General features: G+C 41.9%; 1 protein-coding gene across 5 annotated transcripts in view; it reads left to right on the top strand.

The window, feature by feature from the left end:
• Positions 1 to 14,910, top strand: part of LOC137300573 (pre-B-cell leukemia transcription factor 3) — a 160,719-nt gene that overhangs the window by 124,950 nt on the left and 20,859 nt on the right. For all 5 annotated transcript variants that reach the window (XM_067969734.1, XM_067969735.1, XM_067969733.1 and 2 more), the window contains one exon: positions 5,829 to 6,019. In XM_067969734.1, coding sequence (XP_067825835.1) covers positions 5,829 to 6,019 — 191 coding nt within the window. The remainder of the gene's footprint in view (positions 1 to 5,828; positions 6,020 to 14,910) is intronic.

The raw sequence follows: 14,910 nt of genomic DNA on the forward strand, positions 1-14,910 counted from the left end.
AGCAGTAGCATAGACTGCATATGAAATACAAAGGTGCCTTGTGCTACTGTGTAAAGTGATACATTTTGGTCGGAAGAATGAGGAGAGGCAATATAGGGCACAACTCTAAAAGGGGTACAGGAACAGATAGATCTGGGGGTTTATATGCACAAATCGTTGAAGGCGGCAGGGCAGGTTGAGAAAGTGGTTGAAAAAGCATACGGGATCCTGGGCTTTATAAATAGAGGCATAGAGTACAAAAGTATATAAGTCATGATGAACCTTTATAAAACACTAGTTCGGTCACAACTGGAGTATCGTGCCAAGTTCTGAGCACCACATTTTAGGAAAGATGTGAAAGCCTTAGAGAGGGTGCAGAAGAGATTTACTAGAATGATTCCAGGGATGAGGGACTTTAGTTACGTGAACAGAGACGGTTGCGAGGAGATTTGATAGAGGTATTCAAAATCATGAAGGGTCTAGACAGAGTAGATAGAGAGAAACTGTTCCCATTGGCGGAAGGGTCAAGGACCAGAGGACATAGATTTAAGGTGATTGGCAAAAGAACCAAAGGTGACATGAGGAAAAACTTTTTTATAGCGAGTGGTTAGGATTTGGAATGCAGTGCCTGAGGGGGTGTTGGAGGCAAATTCAATCATGGCCTCTTCAAAAGGGAACTGGATAAGTACTTGAAAGGAAAAAATTTGCAAAGCTACGGGGAAAGGGCGGGGTATTGGGACAAGCTGGATTGCTCTTGCATAGTGCTGTGGACTCGATGAGCTGAATGGCCTCCTTCCGTGCTGTAACCTTTCTATGATTCTACTTTTCCCATCAGAATTTGTCTGTAGGCATGATACATTTGGTACACAGCATTCCAAAATGAAAAAGGTGAGCACATAACCTTCCCTAGGCAAAATGCCACGTGACTATTCCTTCTTCCCTCCCCCACTGATTCATGCTGCATTATGGTTCTATGGACACTGGCAACTTTCCGCTGCATCATGCAATTGGCCATTCAACATTTGTGAGCTCAAAGAGTAAGGGGATAATTTTAACCCACCCACCCCACCCGGCGGAAACGGGGCGGCCACGCACTTAAAAATTGCCTCCCAAAACTTGCCGCCCTGTTCCTGCTCCATTCCCGCCCACCTCCGCTTTAACTGAGCCTTTTTTAACAGCGGCTGAAGCACCCACCTGACTCAAGTGGGAGCCTCGTTACTACATGCAAATTTGGGTCCTATGATTATGTTAGGACCCCGAGGGCATTTTAACTACTGACCTGCCGCACTCAATAAAACCTGTCTGGGAAGAAGCTGAGGCCCTAAAAGACAAGAGTTGTCCTCTGGGCCCCACAAGGAAGATCTACGGCTCGGCTGTCCCGGCTCCTGTCCTTCTCACCTGCGGGACCCTGCTGAAATCCTGACCCCGCCTCCCTCCTCCCCCCCAATGACTTACCAGCAGGTGGCCTCGGGGCTGCCCGATGTTCGCCTGTTGGCAACCCTGGCCAGCTGCCTCTTTGCAGCAATTTTGGAGGGCAGCTGGCTGGTGGAGTGTAAATGAGGCCTGGGAGTTAAAAAAGCCTGGGCCTCAAATTGATGACGTTATTGGGGGGAGGGCGCCTGCCCAACTCAAACCCTCTCCCAGTTAAAATCCCCATCCACCCCAGCCTGTCTCGTATCATGCTCTGATCTGTTCTTATCTTCACTCAATGTCCGTACACACAGACTTTCAAGTAGGGTTACAGGATAGTAATCTGAAGCAGCAATCCTGGCTGAATGTTTTCCTTCCCTTGCTGGAGTTGCTAATGCCAATTGTAGTACTCCAATTGCCACCACAGCTGAGATTAGCAAACTCAGTGCAGCCCAGAAATTGTACCTGTGAACTTCCTGGTTTATGTGGTTTAGAACTACAACAGGTTTATTTACCAATTGATCCACCAAAAGTACTCTCCTTCGCTGCTGTTATACTAATTCCGAAGAGTTGCAAAAGGGCTTCCCAGTGGACTCAGCCTCTAACTTTACTCCATTTCTCTAAGGAGTGCCTTCACTCTCCTGTAGGTGGCCCTTCCAAGATGGGGAGCATGCTGTGTGGGGAAGAAGCTGTGTCACACGAGTCTGTGATGCAGTGAATTAATGCTGCCATTCTGACTGATGATATATTTCTTTTTAAATCTGAGGGAGTGTTAGAAGAAATTAAGTCAGAGAACTGGCTCCTTAAAGGGCAAGTACCATCTGATTTACAGCAGTCCCCCTTAGTACAAAATGCAGCGTCAATGAGACTATATTGAAGCAGGCAATGATGTAATTTAAATTGGTAATTTACTGTAAGTAGTCACAAAAGCTTTTGCCTGAAGTGCATACACGTTTCTTAAGGGTGTAACCAGACTTTAATTATCTAAATGTAAATACTTAACAAATTTTACTTAGAGTAATGAGCTAAAGTGCACACTGTATAAATGAGATATTCTAATTAATCATACATGAATTGCTGGTTTAAAGGAGTGTTGCATGCGTCTGTGGATGTTGGTAAAATGCCCAATAGCAAATCACAATTTGCATTCATAGATAAGCTCATTTAATACAAGTTTTATGAAATTTGACGAACCATATTGAAAATAGTCTTCAGCATTTACATGTTCAGGATGGTGCCCTTTTCTTTAGGAAGCCTCTTCTGTTTTGTGTGTAGTAAGTGTCTTGCACATCTGTGCTTGTGCCATCCATAACCTCTCATTCACCACTCTCAATGTTAATTGTTCTTTGATCCACTAGTATCAGCTATCCAGTATAAGTACCATATGCCAACCTCTTTGATCTCCTTAACTGCCCTGTTTGTAAATATAAAACAGTAAATTTCCAACTAATACCTTGTTTACAGTAGGAAATAGCAGCTGAGTGAACACGTAATTCAGCTCCTTTTGCCATGATGAGTTGTGTAAGTCAATGCAAAAGCCAATTTAAAGTTAAGGGCACCAAACTCAACTTCTGATTTCATTCTCCTGTCATTATAACCTATGGCAGCAATGGCCATTACATTCTTCATGAGTAAAGACATAAAGTGGAGTTAAGCGTTGTTTAAACAGAAAGTTGTAAAGGGACATTGATAAATTAAGTGAGTGGGCAAAACTGTGGCAGATGGAGTTCAACATGGAAAAGTGTTAGGTCATCCACTTTGGACCTAAGAAAGATAGATCAGAGTATTTTCTAAATGGTGAGAAGCTAGGAACTGTGGATGAGCAGAGAGATTTAGAGGCCCAAGTACAGAAATCACTAAAAGCTAGTGAACAGGTACAAAAAATAATTAAAAAGGCTAATGGAATGTTGACCTTTATCTCAAGTGAGCTGGAATATAAAGAGGTGGAAGTTATGTTACAACTGTACAGAGCTCTGGTTAGACCCCATCTGGAGTACTGCATTCAGTTCTGGGCACTGCACCCCAGGTAGGGTATATTGACCATGGAGGGGGTGCAGTGCAGATTCACCTGAACGATACCTGGGCTAAAAGGGTTAAATTCTGAGAACATGTTGCATAGACTAGGCTTGTATTCCCTTGAATATAGAAGATTAAGGGGTGATCTAATTGAAGTGTTTAAGATGATTAAAGGATTTGATAGGGTAGATAGAGAGAAACTATTTCCTCTGGTGGGAGAGTCCAGAACAAGGGGGCATAACCTTAAAATTAGAGCTAGGCTGTTCAGGGGTGATGTCAGAAAGCACTTCTACACACAAATGGTGGTGGAAATCTGGAGCACTGTCTCTCAAAAAGCTATTAAGGCTAGGACAGTTGAAAATTTCAAAACTGAGATTGATAGATTTTTGTTACATAAGGCTATTAAGGGTTACGGATCCAAGGTGGGTAGATGGAGTTAAGATACAGATCAGCCATGATCTAATTGAATGGCGGAAGAGGCTTGAGGGGGTGAATGGCCTACTCCTGTTCCTGTGTTTCACTGGGGGTCAAGCTGGGTCCAAGATGACCTGGCCATGGTAGATTGAAACCAATTCAACCATCTGGCAGCCATGGTAATCTGCTATCTGAGCCAGCTAGATCTGCAGTACTGTAGAGCACTGTTGCTGATTGATCAGGCAGCCTGACTCATTCATGAGACATGGAAGAGTAGACATGTCATTCGGGGTAGGAGTCTTCCTGCTTGGCTCCAGAGAACCCTAAAGGTAACGCCTAACAGCTGGGATGGTGCTGGCCAGATAGCAGTGGGAGGCTTATCAGTGCTTTGTATTGGTAAGTTGCGTGATTTTAGCTGGTTAACTTCAACAGTAGTCATGTGCACACTTGGGGTCAACCAAGCCCTAGCTGTTGACAGCCTGCCTAAGCTCTCTGGACTTCAGTAGATGGCCTGTGGGAGAAAGTGTGAACTTCATATTGGGCAAACTAATACTCTGTCCATGTGGATTTCTCAGTAGTTTGGGTTGGAGAGTCTGAAACATGATGATGAGTTTCTGTGTGTGCCAGACACCCAGCTGACTTTTAAAAAAATTCTGTAACTATGGGGGTGAAATTCAACTTGAAATCAATGGAAGGGAAGATCCGGCGGGGAGTATAACGGATGGCCGATCTGTGACGGCCCGTTTTGTGCCCCTGCCAAAGTTCAATTTCACTCCCTATATTTTTTTAAAAGGTGTATGTGCATTAGCAAGAAAACTCGGGGAGTTCGGTCATGTATTTTGATCGCTGCTCTCTCCCTCGTGCTGGTGAAACTGCACAACATTGTAAACAGGATCATTTTATTGGTTGGAGGATAAAACAGTAAATTTACAGACCCACCATCTGAAAGAGCTGAAAGATTTAGGTACCTTAAATCAGGTATAAATTTGTTGCTGGACTGTTGCTGGAATCATAAGATTGTAAGAGCCGCTGAGTCTTGCTCTCCCCAGCTTACTGCAGGGTGCAATTGAATACCTTCAACTCCTTTTGCCTTGTGGAGATTGTTGCTGTTTGAGTGAATGCTCTTACTTTATTAGGATCATGACTGCTGAGTTTAAAATTTAGTACCCCAACAAACACTCTGGTATCCTTGGGCTACTGTGACTTCTGACTACAGCACACAGTATATGTACTCCTCTGTCATGTATATATTTGTGATAATGTACAAAATTGGTTGTATCCTTAACGGGCCTCCACTGTGATAGCCTTCAGGGTGTTGAAGCTTGTACTAGCTTTCCATGCTCAGTGATATTGCAATATCAGAAGGAATAAAGAAAAATCGTGTTGGTTATATCCGGAACATTTCATTATTTTTTTCTTGGTATCCTTACATATGAATTTTCAGATGTCATTTTATTCAAAGTAAGATGATCCTGAAAACAGCTCAAAGGTTTCCGTGGCATTGTAGTGATGACATGAGACTAAAAACAGATAGTAGCTTACAAGGCTCTACTTCTCATTCAGTTATATTAATGTTACAAGTGGCTACTGTGAATGATTTGATTTGGCCTTTTGCTGCATGGAAATACAGTCTATTCCTGATAATTTGACGTTGTTATTTGTAATAAAAAAAATTAATGATCTAATTTGAATTAAACAATTTAAATAATTCAGCAAGGTGGGAATTTAGTGCTAAAAATTAATTTATCAAATAATGTAAATTAAGCAATTTTGAATTCAGAGGGGTAGACTGTATATGATGCAAAATCAGAAAACATGTATGAACAAGATCCTGAGTCACAGCAAACAGGAAGAGCATCACAACCATGCCATTGCCCCATTACTGGGGGCAGAGTCATTGTTCTATTTTAATTGCCTTTGTAACAGATAGAAATAATGTGGAGTAATACTTGATATATTCTAGCCGGGAAATTGAAACAATCATTTAACTCGTACTCTTTCTGTTGTAGGCATGCAACGAGTTTACTACACATGTGATGAACCTTCTACGAGAACAGAGTCGGACACGTCCAATTTCACCAAAGGAGATTGAAAGGATGGTCAACATCATCCATCGAAAGTTCAGTTCGATTCAAATGCAGCTAAAGCAGAGCACATGTGAAGCAGTCATGATCCTGCGGTCACGATTTCTTGATGCCAGGTACAGTTCTTACTCATAAAATGTGATGTATTTGGATCCTTGACTATAAGGCTCAAGTTCCCATTTAACATTACTGTCTGGGCTTACTTCCCACCCTGCCAACCCTGATGAGGGTGTAGGTTCCAGTCTTTACCTGAACTTTCGAAGGCGAGAAAGCTGCACATTGGGTGAATTCCTTCATATATTAATCATGCATAGTTCCTTCCTAGAGATGCATATTGGTAGTAGCACCATGGAGGAATCAGTGGGCTGGACTGAACTTCACTCTGAGCAGAGGGCAGAGCATGGTTTCAGGGCAAGGGAAGAGAAAATGAGGAAAATATTATTATAGGGATAAATCTAACCATAAAATAAGTTTTTCTGTCTGGGACAGTGTGGCAGAGTCCCTCGAATTGTGTGATAAATGAAGGTGGAGCTCTGTGGCAGGGTTACTTTCTCTGCAATACAGGATCTCAGGATTCTATCGGCCTTGTTTCCAAAGTTTAGTTCAAGGTGAAATTTTAATTTACTTAATAGAATTCTTAGTTTGCAACAATAAAATAACAATTAAAGCTGTATTGCAGATATAGATAATATTTTAAATCATAAAAGCTTATTTACTAATTACTGTGTTAAAAGAAATTAAACCTTCCCTTTGTAGGTGTAAAAGAAATTGTTTTATAATCAGAACCTCTTTTCCACTGTGCCAGTGCCACTGGCTCCTGACATGCTGATCACATGTAGCTGGCGGCAGTCCCAAAAGTAAACCTAGCAGATTTACTGAGGCTGGCAGCAACCAAGTGCTGGTTTTCACTGGGTCTTTTTAAGGAACTTACGTATTTGTCACTAAGCGTTCTGAGTTGGATTGCAGCCCAACATCATGACGTGATACAGTATCATTATGTCAGTGTGAAGATGCATTGTGGCTTGCCTAGCACATGTGCCTTCATTATGATACACTGGGTGGACATGTGTTATTGCTGACATTATGCCAACATTTCACCCATGCAAACTGTCCAAAAGTCACAGCCAATTGCACGTGCGCAGACTTTCGAGATTGCGATTGAGAGCCAATCTATACAGTACCCAACTCCACTTTTCACACTTAAGCGCTGGAGTGCCACGAGAAAACAGACCACCAAATGAGAAAATGGCTAAAGAAGGACTGAATCAACAACAGTTCTGTGCGATGTATAAAGATTTGGTGATCAATTTCCTGTTATTAGAGACCATAGAATGAAAATCCTCTTTTAACAAAAAATTGGAGAATGCCTGTTTATTTCCATAATCAATAAACAAAATCATGGGCACACAGCTTTGAAGCATACAATTTTTGAGGCACGATTTTGTTAGCAAGTTGTTAATTGTGGAGAAAAACAAACATTCTGATTTTGTTAAGAGGAATTTCAACCCTCTATCTAGGTTACTTATAAAAATGCAATTATTGGGGATGGCCTTTATAGCCTGGATTTTCCTACCTTTACCATGCGACCTTCAGTGGATATTCTGGCAAGTGGGAAATGGGGCAGGGATCCATTATGCAGAATCTCCGTCCAATTTTCTACCAACATTTCTGGCTAGCACTGAAAGTGTTTACATGAGGTGTTAATGATGTGTTGACAGGGAGTAACCTAGCGAGTTAGGATAAAATTACCCCCCATATGTCTATCTTCTATCATTACAGTCTCATTAATGCTGAACTTGCATCGTAAAAAATGGATGTCCAGCATTGTGAGATGGAACTTGATTTAAAGAGCCCAGCAGCTGTTATGAAAGGATTCATGAAAAGTTTATTTCTCAGCCGATTTTGATTTTTTTTCCTTTTTCCCTGCCTTCTGCTGTGGGGCTCCCACTTTTCCCTTCCCCCAATTCTGAAAAAAGCCTCAATGGATTTCCATTGGAAATATCACTGTACATTAATTTTTTGGAGAAAAAGAGGAGGAGCAAAGGAAGAAGGACAGATTGGTCAGGCAGCCGAAGAAGTGCATGACATCCACCTGGACCATAAATACCAAATGTTCTGATTGATGCCACCTCATCAAAGCAACTTCCAAACCTTGCCAAAAATAATCTCTGCATGCCCAACAACTAGTGCAACCATAATTTTAATGAAAATCCATACTTTGTGTGTGCCTTGTGTTTCCACTGTGAAAGTGTGCAATAAAAGACCTTAAAGTTAATCTAATGCTCTTCCTAGCTGTTACCTGAGTAACAGAAATCTGTAAGATTTTACCCCACCAAGAACCTCTTGGGTCTGAGGTGGACTCATCTCATGGCACTTAAAGCCTAAGGTGAACCTGTTGCAGTTTGCACCTGTGCTGCTGCAAGGACATCCTGCCCTGCTTCTTTTCTGCCGTATGTGGCATCTGAGGAGGCTGGGGAAGGGCACACGTGTGCTCCATTTTATTGGTGCATTCCTGCCATGCCACTTGTACTGGGTACTGGATCTATACAATCACTAATCTGCAGGAAAGCAGACTGAATGGTACCAATCAGATCAGTGAAGCTCTAAGAAATGATTGTCTATAACTGCTCACCAAGACTATGCAAAGCCGGGAAAGACAGCCTTCTCCACTCTAGCACTCAACCACTTTGGCAGCACCCTGAGCATGCATGTCAGAAGCTAAAACTGTCCTTGTGGCTTCTGTCATGGGGATCCCCACTGCATATTGGCCTAGTTTTGCGAAGGTATCCACTATGGTGTTGCAGATATTGGTAAAGGACTCCTCCAACTGATTCATCCTTGTCTGCACATCAAAGAGCATTCCAAGTGTCTCTATATACATTGATGCCTTAATCAAAGTCACAACTGACATCGTCGCTGACTGTGGTGCACCATCCCTCTTCATCCTTCTTGGCCTGTCTGCAGCCTTTGACACGGTTGACCACACCATTCGGCTCCAGCGTCCCTCTTATGTTGTCCAGTAAGTGGGACTTCTCTCTCCTGGTACCACTCTTACCTATCCAGCCATAGCCAGAGGACCTCTTGCAATGGCTTCTCTTCTTGTTCCCGCACCGTCACCTATGCTTGGCCCCTTCCTATTTGTCATCTACGTGCTGCCCCTCGGCCACATCATCCGAAGACAAATTATCAGGTCAACATGTTCGCCGACGACACCGAGCTCTACCTTATCACTACCTCTCTCGACCCCCCCACTGCCCCTGTGGGGTCAGACTGCTTGTTCAATATCCAGTCCTGGATGAGCCATAATTTCCTCCCAATTAAACACCGGGAAGACCAAAGCCATTGTCTACGGCCTCCGCCACAAACTCCGTTCCCTCACCACTGATTCCATTCCCCTCCCTGGCCACTGTCTCAGGCAGAACCAGACTGTTCTCAACCTCGCCATTCTATTTGACCCTGAACTGAGTTTCTGACCCCGTATCAGCTGCGATCTAATTGAATGGTGGAACAGGCTCGAGGAGCTGAATGGCCTACTCATGTTCCCATATCCTCTCCATCGCAAAGACCACCTATTCCACCTCCGTAATATCGCCTGTCTCTGCCATTGCCTCAATTCATCTACTGCTGAAACTCTTATTCATTTTTTTGTTGCCTCCGGACTCTGCTATTCCACTGCTCTCTTGGCCAGCCTCTCTTAATCCACCCTCCATAAACTTGAGCTTATCCAAAACCTTGCTGCCTGTATTCTAACCCGCACCAAGTCCCGCTCACCCATCACCTCTTTGCTCGTGACCTGTATTGGCTCCCGGTTCACCAACGCTTGAATTTTAAAATTCTCCTCCTTATATTTAAACCACACCCTGGCCTCACCCCTCCCTATCTCTGTAACCTTCTCCAGCCCTACAGCCCTCCAAGAACTCTGTGTTCCTCCAACTCTGGGCTCTTGTCCATGCCCCACACCCTTCACTCAGCCATTGGCAGTCATGCCTTTAGCCGTCTAGGCCTTAAGCTGTGGAATTCCCTCCCTAAACCTCTACATCTCTCCACCTCTCTCTCCTCGTTTAAGACCCACCCAAAAGTTACCTCTTTGACCAAACTTTTAGTCATCTTCTTTGGTTTGGTGTCAATTTTTGTCTTATTACGCCTCTGTGAAGCGCCTTAGGATATTTTCCTACATTAAAGATGTTACATCAATGCAAGTTGCTCTGCGAATCCTTTTAAAAACAGGGCTCATGAGATCTGGAACATGAGACACATCAGCCAACCCTCTGATCACCAATGTCTTCCTCATTATCTTCCACTCCCAGCTCCTCCTGCCCATTTGTGCTTTGTGTGTGGCCCTGTGCACCCTCCTCTGACTCGTTCTCTAATATCTATCAGGGCTGATGCTTGATAGAGTGAGAGTGAAGACACATTTCTACTATAAACAGCTCACCATAATGCAGCAGGAGTGCGATCCGCTCACTGCCCATTGCAAATGAGAGATGCAAGGAAGGGTTTCAGAATAATTTTAAACTTTTTTTCCTGCGTGGTCCTGACCTTCTAATAGGAGCACCCAGCTTATGTCCTTTTGGATGATTTTGCCCTCAAAAAGTCGACATGAGGTTGGCTCTATCCTGCATGGTGCTATTTCCCTCTCCCCACACACCTCCAAACAAGGACTGTTCCTTTCAACGTGCCAGCAGCCCTTTAGAAGCTGCAGGAAATTGCACCCCTGCGACCTCGGAGCTCTTCCAGTCTGGGCGGGCTGGAACTGCATTACTGGCCTGATTGTTTCTGAAGGAATATATTCTTCAAAACTCAGTAATTTATAAATGCTGTAATGTAATTTCACCAAACTTGATATTGAATTTTATTCTTACTATGTTCATAGTTCCTTCTGAAAATGCAGTTTAAAATGGCAGATACGCCAGTGGGTTTAAAAAGTGAGGGAAGTTGTTGGAAAGTTGGGAGGAATATTCTTGAAAGACTGTTACTCCTGATCCGCTGAATTTCAATAATTTCATCTTTTTGAATGAATTCTTGTCAGACTAGAGTGATGTGAACGGCCATGGAAATTGAGCAGTGATTTAAAATGTTAATCTTAGATGAGCATGTTTCATTGCAATTTGTTCCTTCAAGCTTTGCAGATCTTAGTAAATCCTAACACTTTGGATGCTGAACATTGTGAGGCATAGCTCTAATTACTTCACAAAAAGAGTGAGAAAGAAGTTAGTAACTGTCACATATACTTGAACAAGCTGAATATACTGTGACCCATAGCCTGGCAACAGAAATGTGGAAGTTTCAGACATCAGTTAGCCATGTGACCTGATTACATAAAAATTGACAGCAATCTGAACAATACAGAAACTAATAAAAGTTTACATTTCTTAAAAAATGTTTTTACGGTGTGTTCATTTAAAAAAAAATTTTTAGGCAATTGAGGTTTTTTTTATTACTTCTGCAGTAAACTTGATTAAGGTGGATATTTTAGGGTGCATGCATTTGAATTCCAATTTGGTGCCAAAATGGGTTTAAAAAGTCCTCCCGGGAGTCCTTGGAGCTCCGGGGCATTTTGTAAACCTACCTGGAGTTAATTTAATTGTTCACAGAGTGCAGACACTGCCATCCGTACTCTCTAAACATTTAAATTTTAACTCCCGGGAGAGGAGCTCGGCGCAGCCGTGTAACCATGCATGCACTGAGCTCTCTCCTGGGCAGGAGAATTGGGGTTCCAGCCAGGCAGTGTAAATAGGAACTGATACTAAAGCCAACAGTCTGAGACCAGAAGCTACAGCATAAATGCAGCATTAAACACCAAATTGCAATTTCTAAATCTAGCTTTGCGCAGTACAAAGTTACTGCACGACAATGAAAAACTCGGCATTATTACTACATTACAGACTAAACCATTCTGTTATAGAATCTAAACACCAAAATGTATTTATTGTAAACATTTTACCTCCTGCATATTTCTTGTATTTTATTCCTGAGTTTCTTATGCCCCATTTAAGTGTTTTTAGCAAATTATTTTCTGTGTACAAGAACTGTGAGGCATTTTGTTGGAAAACAAGCTACGTTAGTTTATTTTCAAAGTATAAAAATAATTTTCTTTGAATAAGAGAAAGAAGAAAAGAAAAATCACCCATCATCCCGACTAAAATATACAAAATAGGCATGTCCATACAGATTGCACATGAGAAGGGGAAAGTGTCCCAGTTGACCAGCGAATGGGACTTTCTACTTGAGGATATATGTTTCAGTTCAGATGTGGCCAATATTTCAAAGATACACTCATAAAAAATAAGTTATATACTGACAAAGAGACACAGTTTTAAATATTATTAGTGGATCTGAAGTTTCTGGAGCTTATGAAGTTTCATCTAGTGGTATAATTTTGGAGCTGCAGGCGGGACTGTGTGTCACAGAGTGTGTGACATACATAACAAATTTAATATATAGATTGCAGCATGGGATAAAAATGGATCCTAATACAAGTGAACTGCTCTAATTTGGGAAAAAGTCATAGTGATTAAAATTGAGTTAAAATTACTTTTCAAAACCCACGAATATCAAACGCACCAGTCTCTAACATAGCTTGTCTAAAGATGAAAACATGTATTTATATAGCACTTTTCATGCCCTCAGGACATGCCAAAGTGCTTCACATCCAATGAATTACTTTTGAAGTATAGTCATTGATGTTTTGTAGGTAAATGTGGTAGCCATGTTGTGCACAGCAAAGTCGCACAAACAGAAATATTTTGGTGTTGTTGGTTGAGGGATGTTGGCCAGGATAGCATGAGAGCCCCCACTACACTTTGAAAAAATGCCGTGGAATTCTTTACATTCACTTGAACAAGCAGACAGCATCACTGACGATGCACCACTCTCTTAGTACTGCACTCAAGTAACAGCCAAGATTATGTGCTGAAGTCCTGGAATAGAAATTGAACTCACAATCTTCCGAGTCAGTGGTGAGAGTGCTACCAGTGAACTAAGCTGACACTGGAAAGCAGACATGAACCCCTTCTCACTTGCTGCACGCAGTTCACATGTACCTCCTCTGATAGAATGGGATGCCAGTAGAAAAGTAACTCGTTACTATGCAGGAAAATGTGAACCCCTGAACCTGAATAACTCTAAGAACAGTTTCCTTCTCCAAATGATGAGAAGTATAATATGCTCAGTCCAGGGTTCCCCAGATTTGAATTCAGATGCTTCCTCCTGAGTGTCACAGAAGTCTTGAGATTTTGAGAGCTCAAATCGGGCTCCATGCAGGCTTTTGGTGTATGATTAAAATTGATGGGTAAGCATGCCACTCGGCCGAGAATTGGTTAAAAAAATCCCAACCTCCTGTCATTGAGAGGGTAGAATAACATGCAGCCGCAGTTAATAAAACCATTCCAGTAGATATTTTGTGTATTGAATATAAATGTGACAGATTATAAAATTTTGTGCATCGGAATTCAGCCACAGAGGAGATGCATGTAGCTTACAAGGCAGCTGGCCACCCATTGTCCAATCCATTTTCATTCATTCCATGTTGATCATGTACTCTGTTCACATTAAACATCACTCCTCATTTGCCTGGGTCAGAAGAGGTTTTATAATTATGGTTTATTGTTTGATTTTAACCTTGCTTGATGATTCTGAATAAACAGTTGAATATGATAAAAAAACATTTCCAGCTTTAATATTTCAAAGCTTTTTTTCATTCTCAACACATTTTGATTTCATTTCAATGATTTCCAAAGGCTTTGTCTATGTCCTTTCCAATGCAGGAGAAGGGAAAGAAAAGACTGCAGTACTTTTTTATATATAAAATGGTTGAGAACTAAATCTTTTGTACTTGCAAACGATAAATTCATCTTGCATGGTTCAATTTGCAGTTTAATATGCTGATTTTAAAATGAAACGGCTTCTTCATCTCCTGTGTGTTCACGTTCAATCACAAATTCAGGCCTTGTCACTTAACCAGCAGAGTCACTGTTTTGTCTGTCACTAACTGATCACCTTGTAACGCTGTGGTAGTGGAGAAGTTTGCAGGCCAGCATGTATGATTTTTCTCTAAGCAGATTGTGCTTGTGAGCAGGAAAAGAGCACCAAGCACAGCAGTAATGTTACAGTTACCATTCCAAACCTGCCTTTGAAAGCCTCAGTCACACTGATGTAACACAGCATTAAACTGCAAATCAAGATCTCTGCTGGTTTGTCGTACATACAGATTCTCTTAATGCAGCACACCTTGCACCTGTAGACAGTTAGATGCTGAAACAAACTAAAGTAATTTCACTGGCAGCCAGGTCATCAGCAGGTGTGGTAAATTATAATAATTGAAAACAGTTGGACGAGGTCTTTAGAGAATTTGGATAACTTTATACAAGTTAATTTGAGCAGATGTGCATTTTTAAAATGATTTATTCAAAGGGGAGAGTGCATAAACAAGGCAATAAGAGTGGACGCACAATAGAGAGATGAATGTTACCCCAGGGAGATTCCGTGTGCTGTGCTGGAGTGAGCATTTATTGTAACACTGCAGAGAAACCAAAGGGGCAGTGCACTGTGGGAATGATGCAGCATTCCGCATGGCGGCACAAAGCAGAGGCACCCTCCATCCGATCTTCCCAGAGGCACAGAAAAAGCAATCCTGAAGGGCACAAGAACAAGTGTCTCCACAGGCACATTGCCTCTTTGGTCACAGTAGAGTCAAAAATCCCACAGAAAAGCTATTGACATGAATATATTTTTAGCATGATGCAGGTCCTGGACTGAAAGCCTCTGGATACACTGCCCTAGAGTATGCTGCTTGCAGAATTTAAAGAGGTGCCAATTGTATGGCTGTCTTTGAGTATCTGGTGATGTGTCTTCAGTTACATTCAGACATTAAAAACAAAACCATCTGTTGCAATACTGCTAGATGCAGCATAATTTTTTTTTCTGTTCCATTATCTTTCTGAGGTATTGTTCCTTGGCTGTTCCTTTATTACTTGGTTGGCGTTATTTTTACATCACTGGACTTTTG

This window comes from Heptranchias perlo, chromosome 31, assembly GCF_035084215.1.
Source record: "Heptranchias perlo isolate sHepPer1 chromosome 31, sHepPer1.hap1, whole genome shotgun sequence".
In the NCBI taxonomy this organism is placed as follows: Eukaryota; Metazoa; Chordata; class Chondrichthyes; order Hexanchiformes; family Hexanchidae; genus Heptranchias; species Heptranchias perlo.